We start from the raw sequence: 14620 nt of genomic DNA on the forward strand, positions 1-14620 counted from the left end.
CCCACGCAATGGAAGCGGTAACCCGCGCAGCATTCCATCCCCCGGTGGTCCTGGCCCACTGAGCCGGACCCAGCGGGACGGGGGATCAAAGATCAGAGCACTCAGCGCCCTGGGGAGCAAGCCGGGGCGCGGGGCGGGGACGCGCGGACGAACCCCGGGCTGCCAGGCCCGCCCCTCGCCGCCGCCCCGCGCCCGCGCCCCGCCCCGCCCCGCCCGGCTCAGCGCCGCTAAAGCGCCCGGCCGCAGCCTCCCGCCGCCACACTTTCCCTCTCCACCGCCGCTCCGCCCGCTCCGCGTCTGTCCCGGGTGCGCCCTCCGCCCGCGCCATGGACCCCAAGGTCATCGCCGTACTGGCCCTGGTGCTAGCCGCGCTCTGCCTCAGCGATGGTGAGTTTTTGCGCTCGGCCGCCGAGGCCCTGCAAAGGGGGTTGTGCCTAATTCTAGTTGCGGCTTGGCGAAGCGTCTGCGGCTTGCCGGTGCCCGGGTCGCGCCGTTTGGGACGCCGAGGCAGGACCCTCCCTCCCCCCCTCCAGCTCCGTGTACCCCGTGCGCCGTGTCCGAGGTGATGCGCCCTGCAACGTGCAGCCGCGGGACCCCAGCGGGGCGCACGGGCGTCCGGGGCGCGCGGGGGTGGGAGCCGAGGGGCACCGGCCCGCGCCGAGCTCGCTTTCCAAGGGGAATCCTCTCCCGGGTCCCGCCGCGCACCGGGCGGGCGGAAGATCCAACCGGGCGCTGCTTGCAACGGGCTCTGCAGAGACGACTGGCCAAGTACGAGGAAGTGCTTGGCGCGGTGGCTAGCTCGGGTGCAGCAGCTGCGCGAGCGTCTCTTCCAAGTGAAGCTGATCCCCCTTCCCGCAACCCTCGCGGGGCGCCCGGCCAGGCTCTGGCCGGCGGTGCTGCGCAGCTGGCCGGCTTGCGCCACCCGCCAGGCCGCGCTTCGGCACAGCTCGGTGGTCCGCAGCGACGCGCTGGGGGTGCGCGTCCATCCACCATCTCCACGCCGCTTCCTGGGGTCACTGGAGCAAGGCCCAGAGGTCGTCTAGGCCCAGCGCGTCCTCCAGGGCCCCTAACACACCTGCAGACAGGGGCCTTTGTGGCGGCCAGCCCCGCACCCAAGCCTCGGGCCGCTGGGAATCGCGGTGTCCCGTTTCACTGGGAGCTAGGGGGCTTGCTTTCTTTTGGCTCTTTTTGACGCCGGAGGAAAAACTCGGTACTCGGTTACAGGACACCATTGCTGCAAAACAAAATAAACGATTGCCTGTGAACACACAAAACAAAACCCTATCCGTCAGGCTGTTGTTCTTCCTGGGCTGCAAAGTTTCCTGAAAAGGGTTGAAAAACTCTATTGTGTGTGTGGCTATGTGTGCATGTTGGTACTGGGGCTTGAACTCGGAGCCTGGCACTCTTGCTTGGCTTTTGACGCTCTGGCGCTCAAGCCACACCTCCACTTGTGGCTTTTTGCTAATTGATTGGAGATAAGAGTCTCCAGACTCAGGACTTTTCTGCCTTGGGCTGGCTTTGAACTGTGATCCTTAGGTCTTCAGCCTCCTGAGTGGCTAGGATTACAGGCGGCGTGAGCTACCAATACCTACCTGGCTATTAAGAACACCTTTGAGTGCTCAGTTGGTGCACAGCCATGGTTTGTGCAGACGTAGTATGCCCCAGCACTTTGGCAGAGTTCTCCAGGGTCCTGGACCATAAGGGCAGCTGAGAAATGGCGCTAACCCCGTGGAGGGAAGACTATCTAAAAGCATTAGGGAGTTGTTGATGAAAACAACCGTTAGTGAATGCAGTTTTGATTTTTTTTTTCCTGTTGCTGCTGAGATCTGTGAGGTGACTCCTTGTCACTCTTTGTCCCTTGCCTCCTGGGTCAGGGGACACTCTGGTTTGGGTGTTAATAATTTAGTAAATTTAGTAAGGATGGCAATGTCGTAGTGCGGCGCCTTGGAATTGGCTTGAGAAGACAGGAAGGCAGAGCCCCAAGTCCTGGAGTCCAGGGTGCAGCTGGGGGGGGGGGGGAGGGGGGGTGCACTGAGAAAGTGAAAGCGGGCTGCCTCCCCACAGGTATCTCTCCCTGCCTGTCGGGGGTAGCTTGCCTTTGGGAGTTGTCTCCTTGCTCCGAGGCACTTATAGTTTGGTTTTTTTCTTTACTTACTAGATCCTAGATTCCCCTGCACCCTCCACAGTTCCCAGACTGCACCCTGGGAAGACCCTGCTCCGATTCTGAGCCCATCAAGCCTGGGCCTCTGGCTGCTCTGGGGATTTCAGCATTAAACCCAGGGGTGGGTTCTAGTCTCAAGCCTGCTTGGAGGAGCCCCTGGCCAGAGCTCTGTCTGGTACTCATGTGGAGGGTTCTCCCAGAAATTGCTCTGGAGGCCAAGTTCTCTAGATCTCCGTGTAAGGTGACGTGGAGCCAGTCAGAACTTTTAGAGTCATACCCCAAACAGAAAAAAATGCATACCATTACTGGGGCTTGAACTCAGGACCTTCCTCGGGGTTTTCCACTCAAGACTGACACTCTCCTTACTTGAGCCACAGCTCCACTTCTAGGTCTTTTTTGCCAGTAACTTGGAGGTAAGAGTCTCATGGACTTGACTTTCAAGGGCTGACTTTGAACCATGGATCCTTAGATCTCTGCCTTCTAAGCAGCTAGGATTAGGGATGTGAGCCTCTGGCGCCAGGCTGAAAAGCTAGTAACATAAGCAAAAAGCTGTGGGAATGGACAGGAGGTGGAGGTGGAGGGAGGGTTCTGTGAGGACACCTGGGAGTTCTGTCACTTTTCCAACCTGATGAAACTCCCCCTGCTAGACCAGCTGGGAGTGGGGTCCTGAGAAGGAGAGTGAGGATTGCCTTTGTAGGAAATGCGCAGATGCACCGTGGTGGAGGGGTGTAGGCTCCAGGCTTTGGAATTGCCTTTGACTTCTGGTCTCCACGATTCGATTTAGTGGGGCTAAGCAGCTTTTGGGAACACGGGGGAGAGAAGCAGCCCCAGCGCTTCCACTGCAGCCTTCAAGCTCACTACTCTAGAGTTGGGGCTAGTCCTGCCTAGCTGCTAGACTTCATTTGTCCTCTCTCCCCTCCCCCAGCTGAAGGGGCCTAGGGAAATGCCAGGAAACCTAGAGGCCGCAGACTTCGGAGGGGGACTACGGAGGGGGATGCAGTTCTCAGGTGCTCTGATTACAGGGACCCGTGTTGCTGCTGGAAATGCTGTTTTTTTCCCTCTGCATCCAGATAACAGGCCATCTTCTCGATGGTTTCAAGAAGTTGCCCGTGGCATTTGGTGGGGGTGGGAGAGCCATTGGAAGCCTCTGCTTTCCCCCAGACTTGGTGTTTGTAGGAAAGCTAAGCCCTCACGTGCAAGGCTTCACCCACCAGAGACAGAACTTTGGAGCGCCCAGACTCTCTGGACCTCTGTAAATAGGCATAGAAAGCAATCAATCAATAAACCAACTTAAAAAAAAAAATCCCTCGATTAAATATTCTCAGGCACGCATTTAATCCCTGATGAAAGGATCCACAGACTGACACGAATTCAAATAATTTGAGGGGTAATTAAGTAGAGCTAGGATAAAATCTAAAGGAGAAGAATTGACCCCCTCTCCACAAATTTAAGCCTCCCCCGCCCCAGGACTTGCCATTCTGGATTTAAGAGTGAGTCTTCCAGGAGCCTCTTACTAATTTACACTAATGAGTGTCAATTATGGCATTTTTGCAAATTGGCGAATTGGTAATCAAAGATGGTAATGGGATCCAGGAGGCCCCAGTTTGTAAAAGCGCTGCCCTCCACCCCCCATTCCAGTCCAGGGAAGAGCCTGCCCTCTGGGAACCCCAGGTAGGAAGCAGGCTGGATTCTTTTGTGGTTTCCAGACCTGAGCTTAAGGTGGATTGGGAACTGCAGGTGGGGGAGGGCAGCATTCTCCAGCCCTGCTGCGGTTCCGAGTCCCCAGCCTCCCCCCCCCCCCACCCCCCCCCACCCCCCCCCCCCCACCCCCCCCCCCGTCAGCTCCCCCCCCATGAGGAGGGGAGGCGCCTTCCTTCTTCCCCTCCCCACCCCTTCCCTGAGGAGAGAGAGCTTCAAGGAGAAGTGGGGGATCTCTGTCCTGGACTGGATCCTTGTAGTTTCTGCCCAGATCTTGAGACACCTGAACAGGGCCTGCTATTCTCATCTTCCTATTCTTATAGACCAGCTCTCAGCAAATGCCTGCAGTCCCTCCTACTGTAGAGGCTGAGCCTGAACCAAGCCAGCCAGGCAAACCTGGGTTACACTCTAGGGCATGCAGACAGCTATGGCTGAAGGAGTGGGAATCAGTGTGCAAGAGAGAAGTCTGCACACTCGTGGCTTTTGTTTTCTTTGCAGTTCTGTTCACCATAGCCAAACATCAGACTAGATGCTTCAATCTACCTGTTTGTCTGTCTGTCTGTCTCTGTATCTATCTATGTATGATATGCTTATTTGGCCATAAAGAAGAATAAGATTATGTCTACAAGGAAGGTGGTGTTTGTCTATGCATCTGTGCAGTCATGGATGGATCTCTGTGTGTGTGTATACACATATATGCACATCGATCATGGTATATAATATTATAGTGTAGCTTTCCCATCTCACCCCTCCTGTCTTCTGTGCCAGGAGGGTAACCAGTAACCAGTGGCTTTGTTCTCATTCTCTCCTCCAGGGAAACCTGTCAGCCTGAGTTACCGATGCCCGTGCCGATTCTTCGAGAGCCATGTTGCCAGAGCAAATGTCAAGCATCTCAAAATCCTCAACACTCCAAACTGCGCCCTTCAGATTGTGTAAGTGTGAAGCGTGATCCTGGGGGGTGCTGTCAATCATGATCACATGGGATAGACAGCCTGGAGCTTGCTGGCTGGTGGTGGTGGCAACTTTGCATGAGCACTTAATGCATGCCATCCCAACAGCCCTCAGATACCTTGCTGGGTTCTTTGTAGTTCCCACTTTCACAAGCCTCTGTATTGTCTGCTTCAATTTTTAACGTGAAACTTGTCAAAATCTTTCTGGAAACAATTTTCTGACGTTCACCTGCATAATTCTTTCCTGTCAATAGAACCCCTCTCCTGTTTGCATGGTCTCCTCTCGCTTGTGTGGTCCCTTACTAGACTGTCTCTCTAGACTGTGATCATCTTCCTTCAGGACACCCTTAGATCCATTCCATGTGCTGTCAAGATGTCTAGCAGAGCTGGGCACTGGTGGCTCACGCCTGTAATGCTAACTACTCAGGAGACTGAGATCTGTGGATCATGGTTTGAAGCCAGCATAGGCAGGAAAGGTCCATAAGACTCTTATCTCCAATTAACTAGCCAAGTGGTAGAGTGTTAGCCTTGAGCAACAAAAGCCAAGTGAGAGAGAGGGAGGCCCTGAATTCAAGTCTTGATATTAGCACGCACGCGTGCGCGCACGCGCGCACACATACACACACGATGTCCAGAAAAATCAAAATCAAGACTCTTCAAACATTTCTAGAACCTTTCCCATCTAGTCTGCATTCCTCTGCCGGCTTCTGTCTGGCCATAAGCTCCTGGAGCATCCGGACTCCATCTTCCTTCACCTCCCTTCTGTCCTTTGACCTCCCTGGTGTATTTGTTTTCTTTCCTCTTTCTTCCTTAGCCAAGCTCAGCTTCTCCTTCAAAAGCCAGCATCTTACATGTCCCCTGCTGTCACTTCACCCTGGGAGCCCTTGCAGAGATTGTAATCACTCCCAGCTCCTGCATGGCCCTGCCAAGCTCCAGTTTTGTGTCCTCTTCACCCCCTCATTTGTGGACCTCATAGCAGTGGCACTGTCCTGGGTGGTGAGGGGGTAAAGCCCAGTGCCCGGTCTCCTCACCCAGCCGGCCCCTATCACCTCTTCTATTTCCACAGGGCAAGGCTGAAGAGCAACAACCGACAGGTGTGCATTGACCCCAAGTTAAAGTGGATTCAAGAATACCTGGAGAAAGCTTTAAACAAGTAAGCAGGAGAACCCGAAAGATGTTGCATAGACCACTGAGGAAGGCTAACACCTGTGAGATTCCAGGGCTGGGCTGGGGGGGAGGGTGTGAGCGCCACGGCCAGGCGGGCCTGGAGGGGGCAGCACTGAGCCAGGCTGCGCCTGGGGGTCTGCCAGTATAGAGAATCTGCACCTATAGCAGTGGGTTTGATACTGCAACTTGTATTCATCCCTCCCTTACACATTGGAGCTGTTATAACTGAGGTTTTTCTAAGACAAATGTATTATCCCCTCAACCAGTCAGCCTCATCGTCATCATCATCATCATTATCATCCTCATAATCATTTTTTTTTAATCAATGATGACTTCAAGATCTGTATTGGTTTGTTTTGGAGTTTCTCCTTTCCTTCCCTCGGTCCTCTGGGGACAGTCCAGTGACAGATTCTTCAAAGGGAGCTCAAGAAAGTGTTCCTTTCTTTTCCTTCCTCCCAGCCACCCTCCCTCCCTCCCTTCATCCCTTTCTTTCTTCCTTCCTTCCCCCCTATTTTCCTTCTTTCTTTCCTTTCTTCCCTCCTCCCTTCTTTCTTCCTTTCTTCCCTCCTTTCTCCCTTCTTCCCTCCTTTCTCACTTCTTTCCTTCTTTCTTCCTCCCATCCTCCCTCACTTCTTTCTTTTCTTCCTTTTCCTTCCTTTCCTCCCTTTCCCCTTCCTTTTGTTCTTTTCTTCCTTTCTTCCTCCCTTCCTCATTCCCTTTCTTCTTTCCCTTCCCTCCCATCCTTCCTTTTCTTCCTTCCTTCTTCCCTCCCTCCCTTCCTTCCTTCTTCCCTCCCTCCTTCCTTACCTTCTTCCACATGCTGAGGCTGGAGGGAGGGTAGGAGAGAGCCCTGCAGGGAGAGGCCCTCCCCCTCTGAGGATTCCTCTGTCACCATCATCTTCACCCTCTCTCTCAAGTTCAGTGATTGGAGCTGGAGCTCCAGGTAGAAGCTGTCACTGTGGACTGTGCTCAGAGACCCCTTCTGACCCTCCCCGCTCTCTCCTGGCTCTGCAAGCATGCCTTACCTCGCTTCTGCTTCCGATTCTATACCTTATCAATGCTGAGTCCCATGGGCAGGAAGGATGGTGGCAGAGGCCTCCCACCCTGCCTCCTCCTCCTCCTCTCAGTGCCTCACCCCACTGGGGCCCTCTGTGAGATCTCTTTGGCCTCCTCCTCCAGAATGGAGCTGGTCCCTCCTGGAGGATTCGAGATTATGCCTTGGTCATTCCCACAAAAAGGCAAATCTTTGCAGACTTGTAGTAAATGCAAAATTCAATCTGAGAGCTTGCTTTAAGAGTTTAGCTTCTTTGATTGCATCTGAAGCCTGGGGGGCGGGGGGAAGGGATAAAGGGATACTATAGGGGTCTGTGCAAACTTGAGGTTTATGAAATCAGAAGTGGGGGAAAAAAGAAGAAAAAAGCAAATGCATAAACCAGCATCTTGCCATGAACCCCTGTTCTTGGAGCCACAGCAGGGAGTTCAGGTCCCCCCACCAAAAAAAAATATGTGGGCAAGATGAAATTCTTGCGCATACATATGATTCACAGATGGGCCTGGTGGTATTTGTAACTTTTTGTAAGGCGTTTATATATATATTTTTTTCTTTTTGTGCACAATTTTTTAAACGTTTCTTTTAGCAGACAAATGTATTTCAGAATATATTTGTAGTTAAACAATTCATATATCTGAAGTGGAGCCAAAATGTCAGTAGGTAACTTTTATCTGTGATCATAAACCACTGGCAATTTGTAAAGAAATATATATATCTGATCTAGAAATGTGATGTGAGCATTTCAATGTTAGTTAGGGACAGTGTATTTTATCACTTGTACCGAAACTGTATCAACTGTGACATTATCTGCACTAGCAATAAAAGGCGAATTGTTTTCTTACTACGCACCTCTCCTACTGTACGTGGGAATTCCTTTACCTGAAACAAAAGTATACGAGTGAGCTGTTACTCCCTGAGAAGACTCACCCAGGACTCTTCTCAGAAACACATCACATCTACAGCTTGACTTTTGGCCCTTTTAGCTTTTTTCAATCCAACTGGAAGTAGAGTGCTAATTTTCCAATAAATAATATTTGACTCACTAATTCTCCCTACCTCCTTTTCCTTGGTTCTCCTAACAACCTCATTTAATCCCCAGAGACTCAACCCAGTAATATCAAGCCTTCCCATCTTCCCATGTTAAACAAATAAAATCCCATGATTCTCAGCCACAGTTAATATCGGGCCTCCACAGAGACAGGTGGCCTCAGCTCATAAATCATTAAATACCATGCAACTTGAATCATTGTAATATGACAGTCAGGAGCCAGTTGCTCTAACAACTTCCTGCTAACCAGCTCTCTGCCCTAGATCTCCAGAACAATGCCAGTCACCCTACCAGGGCACTCCCTGGCACCCAGAAAGGAGAAATAGGAACGTAGTTGCCTTCCTTCTCCTCTCCTGGGGAGTCACCGGAACCCCTGAGTCCAGAGACACCAATTTCCAGGGCGGTGTCTGATTTTAAAAGGCAGAGATTTGTGGGTTGTTTTTTTTCTTTCCATTTTTGAAGAGCTAGTGCTTTGGGAGCCCAGCGTGGCAGCTCATGTCTATAATCCTAGCTACCCAGGAGGCTGAGATCTGAATAGATCACGGTTCAAAGCCAGCCCAGGCAAAAATGTCCGTGAGACTCTTAATCACTGCTCAGGAAAGACGGGGAATATCTGCTGTATGTTATAATTACTTGTGAACAGTGACTTACCCCGAGATCTTTAGGCCTGAGACAGGAGTTTAAACCAACCCTTGAGGTGGTGGGGGAGGGCAGTGTTCAGTATTATACAGGCTGGGTTAAACTGCTTGTGTATTTACTTCCAAATGATTAATGGTTGTACTAATTTTATCTAAGGGGGCGCAGAGAAGAAAAAGTGGGGAAAAAAGAAAAGATAGGAAAAAAGAAGCGACAGAAGAAGAGAAAGGCTGCCCAGAAAAGGAAAAACTAGTTATCTACCACCTGGAGACAGACTGGACCACAGTGCCCCAAGCTCACGCTTTGTAAATTTGCTCTGTGCCCCTCCCTCCAGGGCAGACCCGCCACCCCGGGTGAGTGGGCAGACTTCCCTGGGCTGGCAGCACTTTCCCCACCCTGGTGGCCACACTGCCTCCTCTATTTATGTGTGTTTCAAGGCCTCTTTTCTTGGTCTGCTAAGTTATGAAGAAAGGTGCTCAGAGACTGGGGCAGACGCTGGGATGGGAGCCTGTGTGCATTCAGGACCTTCCCGGCATGGCTGATAGTCTCCAGCATCATCCTGAGCTCAGCCTTCCAATCAGAAGCTTCCATAGCTCCCAGAGAAGGAAGCCTGCACTCCAGGGCCTGGTCTGGTCACCAGCCTGACCAGAGGTGCCTTTCCTGGGAAGGCCTTGTGTCTTCTGCCCCCCTTTCCCATACTTGCCTGTCCTCATAGGGCAGGTGACTGACTGACTTGCTCTTAGGTCCGGTTCTGTTCTCCCCCAGTACCTGTTGCCTGGCCTTCCACCATTCTGTTATCTGGTTATCTGTCTCCTGCTGCCCCTCAAAGCTACTCACATAGCCTGGGTGAGGCATGTGCAAATGTGTGGACCAAGAAGGAGCAAAGGATACAACGGCCAGCGAACAGATGGGAGGTGTTTCTTAAGGAGTCTGCTCTTTGGGCAGTCTTCCCATGGGGCCTCCCCGGTGGAGGACAGATGTGCATATCTGTGAGGAGCCCACAGCTGTAGGCTTTCCCCTTTCCCCTTCCACCAGGAAGATCTCTGCCATGACCGTTGGGGTCAGGGCCCAGGGGGCCTTCTCTCCTCACCTAAGGGAACACCTGCCTTCTATGAGTAGCATTGAAGTTCTAGAACTTTCCTCCAAGCTGCTCCCTGACCCCTGCCCATTTGTCTGAGGATTACTCTACTTTAGTGCTTAGGACTGGAAGGACGTGGAAGGACCCTTGGCCTTCTTGGCCTTACCCATCTCACATAAGCACCCCCCACCCCACCCTGTACCCCCAAGCTCTGTCGGTAATTTCAATAAATGGATGCAGAAAGAAGAGGTGGTTGGAGGAGAAGGAAACCCACCAAAGACCCTACACTTCCGATCCTCTTGGATCCCTTGTGCCTTAATAAGCTCTCTTATGATTCCAGCGATAAATAAGTTACAAGCACCTCTGCTCCACCTCGAAGCATTTACTCAGGGAAGGTCCTGCGTGGCCATCAACCGCCCGTTTTTATCTGGCAGCTTCCCCAGCCCTCACTGCTTCCATCAGGTCTGGGGACAGCAGGCCTGAGCCTCTGGGTAAGCAAAGATGCCTCCTTCTTCCTCTCTCTTCACTTGTTCAGGCATCCCCCTGGCTGTCAGCTGAGCTCTCCAGGGCTGCAGCCCTATCCTGGGAATGCCAGCTATGGTTTGGCCTTGGGGGCCTGGTTTAGGGTCATCCTGAAAGGTCAACTCATGCCCAGGCAACAGGGAAGTTTGTCTAGAGAGGGATATCTGGTCTCTCCTAGAACAACAGCAGGGAGAGATGTTCCCATTCTAGCAACCAAGGGTCAGTGTGTGGCCACCCTGAGGTAGCAAACCTCATTGGACAGTGCCCAGGGGACCTCCTCCTGTCCCTGTCTCACTCCTGGCGTGGGCAGGCTGCAGGGGCTAGGACAGCGGACCACTCTCAGGGAATAAAAGCCAGTACCACTCTCTTGTGTTTCTGTGTCTCCCTGGAGCATCTGTCTGTTTCATGAGAGTCTTGTGAAAGTCTTACAAGGGTGAGCCCCAGCCTGCAGAAGACAAGTCTCCATGCAAGAGCGGAAGAGCCCTCCTGCCTGCACCCCATGGTGGGCTGAACCTAGCAAGTGCTTGACCAAGTTGGCAGCCAAGTGAAAGGTGAGGGCTGCCCTGTGCTGCCCAGCAAGGTGCCTGCCTCCTGGGAGCATCAGTTGCCCCTGCACTGTCCCTGGGGCCACTCTGGCTACCCCAGGAGACCTGGTGCGGGGCCAGCTGAGAAATCCTGAAGAAGAATGTGGGTGGTTGGGGGACAACAAGAGAAGTGCCACTTCTCAGGGAGTGCCAAGGCCTGAGGCTGCCCAGGGGGCACAGTGCCATTGATGGGATGTGGCCATAGCCCTGGCCCTCTTACCCTCGGCAGGGCAGGGAGGGCCCACAATGACCTCAGTGTCCTTATGGTTCAGGCAGGGTGCCCTTCGTGTGCAACTTGTGCCATGTTTTCGTGTTCCATTGTGCGTCGCCATGCCCCGCTTGCTGTATCCATCTGCCTGTCTGCTGCTTCAGCCTTCATCAGATCTCTCCACTCCAGCCCTGGCTCTGGCTCCTCGGTCTCCTGGTCTCTCAGACCTAGAAGGAAGACATTCATTCGCCTGGGAGCTGGAAGGAAGGCAGCCACGTCCAGGAGCAGGGCTCAGCACGCCAGGCAGATGGTGAGAACCTGGCCTTAATGGTGTCTTCTCTGTTCTTATCAACAGGAGGTTCAAGATGTGAGAGAGGCCCAACTCCTGAGGAGAATGCCAGAAGGAGCCTAGGTCTGCAGTCAGTGTTAGGGAAAGGCCAAGGCATTTCCCCTGCTCCTGGGCAGGGCCAGGTGCATTTGTAAGGGTCCTGTTTCTGCACCATTTGCTTTATTCTCACCATTTGATTATATAGCAACTACATGGTGTTTATTATTATTATTGTTCATTTACTTTGATTAGCCCATGTCACTGGTGACAGGAGTTTAGGCTGGGGCCGTTATGTAATTTGCTTTAATTTAGTCTGTTTCTTCTGGAGCCACTCCTCTCCTTATGAGTTTTGTATCTCTCAGAGTTCAGACAGCAGGCTCCACTCCCTTTTTCAAGTGGGAGCGAGGCTCTGCCTCCTCCCTGAGGATCCCAGGCTGAGGCCTGGAAAGAGTTCGAGGCCAGGGCAAGAGGGAGACCCGAGACTCACCCTCATGTGCTCTCCTCCGCATCCCATCGCATTCTCCTCATCATTCTCTCTCTCATCCATCGTCACCTGTCACGAGACTGTCTCCATGACTCTGCCAACAGGAGAAAATTTCCTCTCAAGATCAAAGCTTTTATTTAAACTGGGTGCCAAAGAAGGAGTGAGAAATGGGTCTGGCAGGCCCGGAAAATGCTGCGTGCCTCTGTGTTTGTGTGGAGTCATGTTCGCTGTTCCATCCTGTGCTTTTGTTCAGAGTCAATGTCATCATCCAGGTCCCGTCTCTTGTGTGTGTCCTGTCACTTCCCCAAATGCAAAGGCTGAGTGTGAGGACATGTCCCCGGGCCCTGTGACCATCAAGGCAAATAGCCTCAGTTTCTCTACTGGGCCCAAAACCAAGCAGGACCCTTAACCAGAGCCCAAGGACCTGTAGTTTATGGCAGCATTGACTTTGAGAACCGCTAACTCCCATGATTTCTGTGGCCATTGTTTTAACGTCTCAGCATCAGGTTCAGTATTGTTCAGAGTGGGGAAGGGAAATTAATAGGAAATGAATTCTCAGTTATTATCTTGTATTTCATCTCCAAGGTTGACGTAATCAACCCTAGACTGAATATTCCCTTTCGATTAAAACCCAACCTTACCCTTCTCACTGTTGGATAATGCTGCCATCTTGCCTTACACCATGACCTGGACACCTGTGCCACTAAATGCCCCCTCCCACCTCTATGAAGCAAAGCAAGGCATTGCTGTAAGAAAGATTAAAATTACCTGACATTGAGATTAGGGTGTCTCTTCCACTGAGAGTAATCAGTCGCTATATTAAACTGCTTGAACATGTAGACCCTTGAGGTTTACATGAAATCTCACTAAAACCTTTTCCTTTTGGTTAAAAGACTCCTGTAAGATTCTTTAAATGAAGAGAATGGGGGAAAAAAGATCAAAGCCAGGATACTCCACTTGACAGGATACTGTGTGGAAATCCACTCACCACAAACTTGCCCTAATTTAAACAAAATGAAAATTCTCAAACCAGCCAAGATATATGTAAATAGAGTCTGGTGGGGGTGGGGTGGAAATCTCAATTAGGAAACAAAACTAAATTTCAAAACCCATTTTCTAAATTGTCACTATAATACCTGAGTCACAAGGGAATAATTGGATTTCTCATGTGGATAGTCATTTTACAGGTGACTCAAGACATGTAGAAAGCTCAAAAATGTTTAGATCATCTTCCCTTAGATCACATGAGTCAGGAACATTCCATCTGCTTCTTGACAAGAAAAAAACCTATAACTCTAACTTGTTTGTATATGGGGCTTGAACTCAGGACCTCATGCTCTCACTTGACTTTTTTTTTCCTTCAAGGCTGGAGCTCTACTACTTGAGCCACACCTCCACTTCTGGCTTTTTGCTGGTTAATTGGAGATAAGAGTCTCATGGGTCTTTCAACCCTGGCTGGCTTTGAACCATGAGCATCAGATCTCAAGCTTCCTGAGTAGCTAGCATTCTAGGCTTGTCACCAGTATGCGACTATAACCCTAAATCTTCACTATAAGTAAACAAGAAAATCATATCTTTTTCCTGCCTGGGGAAGAAGATTGTAGATAAGGGTAGATTTACTGGGAGAATTACAATTTGCTCCTAAATATAGATTACTCACAGGAAACAAATCTGTATTCAAATAGTCTGTTTGCAAAGAAGTCTCTCCCCACCTTTCCCTTTTCCCCCTTCAAAGTACAAGTTGAGTGCATCTCTGAACGATTGCCCAGGGCATCTGGAACCTTTTGTGCTGGTTCTGCTTGTAGCCATTTCCTTGGGCTCTGGTTACCTCTAGGATGGTGTTTGCTGCCAGCCTTTGTGTGCGGATTGAGAGACATGCTGTGTGTTGGAATCTAAACCTGTGATGTGTATTGCTTGCCCCGTTTTGTTTCCTGCTCCTGTCAGACACCAAGATACCCAAGAGGGAGCTCAGAAGGGTCCTCTGCTTGTCTACCTGCTTGCTAAAAAATTAGCTTCAGCTTGATGCAGAGGCTCTGCCCAAGCAAAGGTTGTACAGAGACCCAAGCTTTCCACTGGACCCTGTTTAATCCTTCTGGGGGTGATTCTTCATCGGAGTGAGGGGCTTTCTCACTGGAAGTTTGTCACCTGTCACAGGTGAGCAGATTTTCACAGCTAGATGAGTATTCAAGATGCTTGGTCCATCTACATAGCTTCTCTGATTCATCCCAAAGGGAGCCCCTTCCATACTAGTGCTCCCAGCAAAAAGAGCTCCAAGTTCTAGAAGCACACCACTCATATGGCCTAAAATAATCAAAAGTGAATTTGTGTGATTCCCAGCCTCATCGGGCTCTTGGTGTCTGCGTGGTGATAGAGTCCGTGTTAAATGTGATAAACGCTGTACTTTGTATTTTTCCATTGCGTCTCCCAGATAATGTGAAAATGGTCCTGAAGAAGGCAGCTTCCTCTGTGCACTGCAGGCTCCCCCGCCCTGCCCTTAAATAAGTAACAGCTCCACAAAGCAATTTCTACTTGGAAGTCATATTGATGCAAAAGGTGTAACTGCATTTATATTTTTCCTAATAAAGACCTGTATCCAACTACAGCCTCCAAGTGTTTGGAATGAATATAATAACTCACGGGCCTTTTCTGCCCAAACCCAACACCAAGGTACGTAGTTTAGCTGCAGAGGGCAATGGGCAGCAGGC

General features: G+C 51.1%; 1 protein-coding gene across 2 annotated transcripts; it reads left to right on the forward strand.

Moving 5' to 3' along the window:
- The first annotated feature begins 247 nt into the window (after positions 1 to 247).
- Positions 248 to 12910, forward strand: Cxcl12 (C-X-C motif chemokine ligand 12). Of its 2 annotated transcripts, none has more exons than XM_042696346.1 (4): positions 248 to 387; positions 4674 to 4791; positions 5876 to 5962; positions 11459 to 12910. In XM_042696346.1, the coding sequence occupies exons 1-4, from the start codon at positions 327 to 329 to the stop codon at positions 11472 to 11474; spliced, it is 282 nt and encodes a 93-aa protein (XP_042552280.1). In that variant the 5' UTR covers positions 248 to 326; the 3' UTR covers positions 11475 to 12910. The 2 variants fall into 2 exon arrangements, with proteins under 2 accessions (XP_042552280.1, XP_042552281.1); XM_042696347.1 differs by lacking the exon at positions 11459 to 12910 and adding an exon at positions 8871 to 11450.
- The last annotated feature ends 1710 nt before the right edge of the window (positions 12911 to 14620 follow it).

This window comes from Dipodomys spectabilis, unplaced genomic scaffold, assembly GCF_019054845.1.
Source record: "Dipodomys spectabilis isolate Male_0828 unplaced genomic scaffold, ASM1905484v1 ptg000207l, whole genome shotgun sequence".
Classification (NCBI taxonomy): domain Eukaryota; kingdom Metazoa; phylum Chordata; class Mammalia; order Rodentia; family Heteromyidae; genus Dipodomys; species Dipodomys spectabilis.

Bases quoted from the DNA above. Each gene is read 5' to 3' on its own strand.
- Cxcl12 (XM_042696347.1), top strand. From the start codon at position 327: ATGGACCCCAAGGTCATCGCCGTACTGGCCCTGGTGCTAGCCGCGCTC. The intron at 4,792-5,875 runs GTAAGTGTGAAG...CTATTTCCACAG, and splicing joins AACTGCGCCCTTCAGATTGT to GGCAAGGCTGAAGAGCAACA. The intron at 5,963-8,870 runs GTAAGCAGGAGA...ATTTTATCTAAG, and splicing joins CTGGAGAAAGCTTTAAACAA to GGGGCGCAGAGAAGAAAAAG.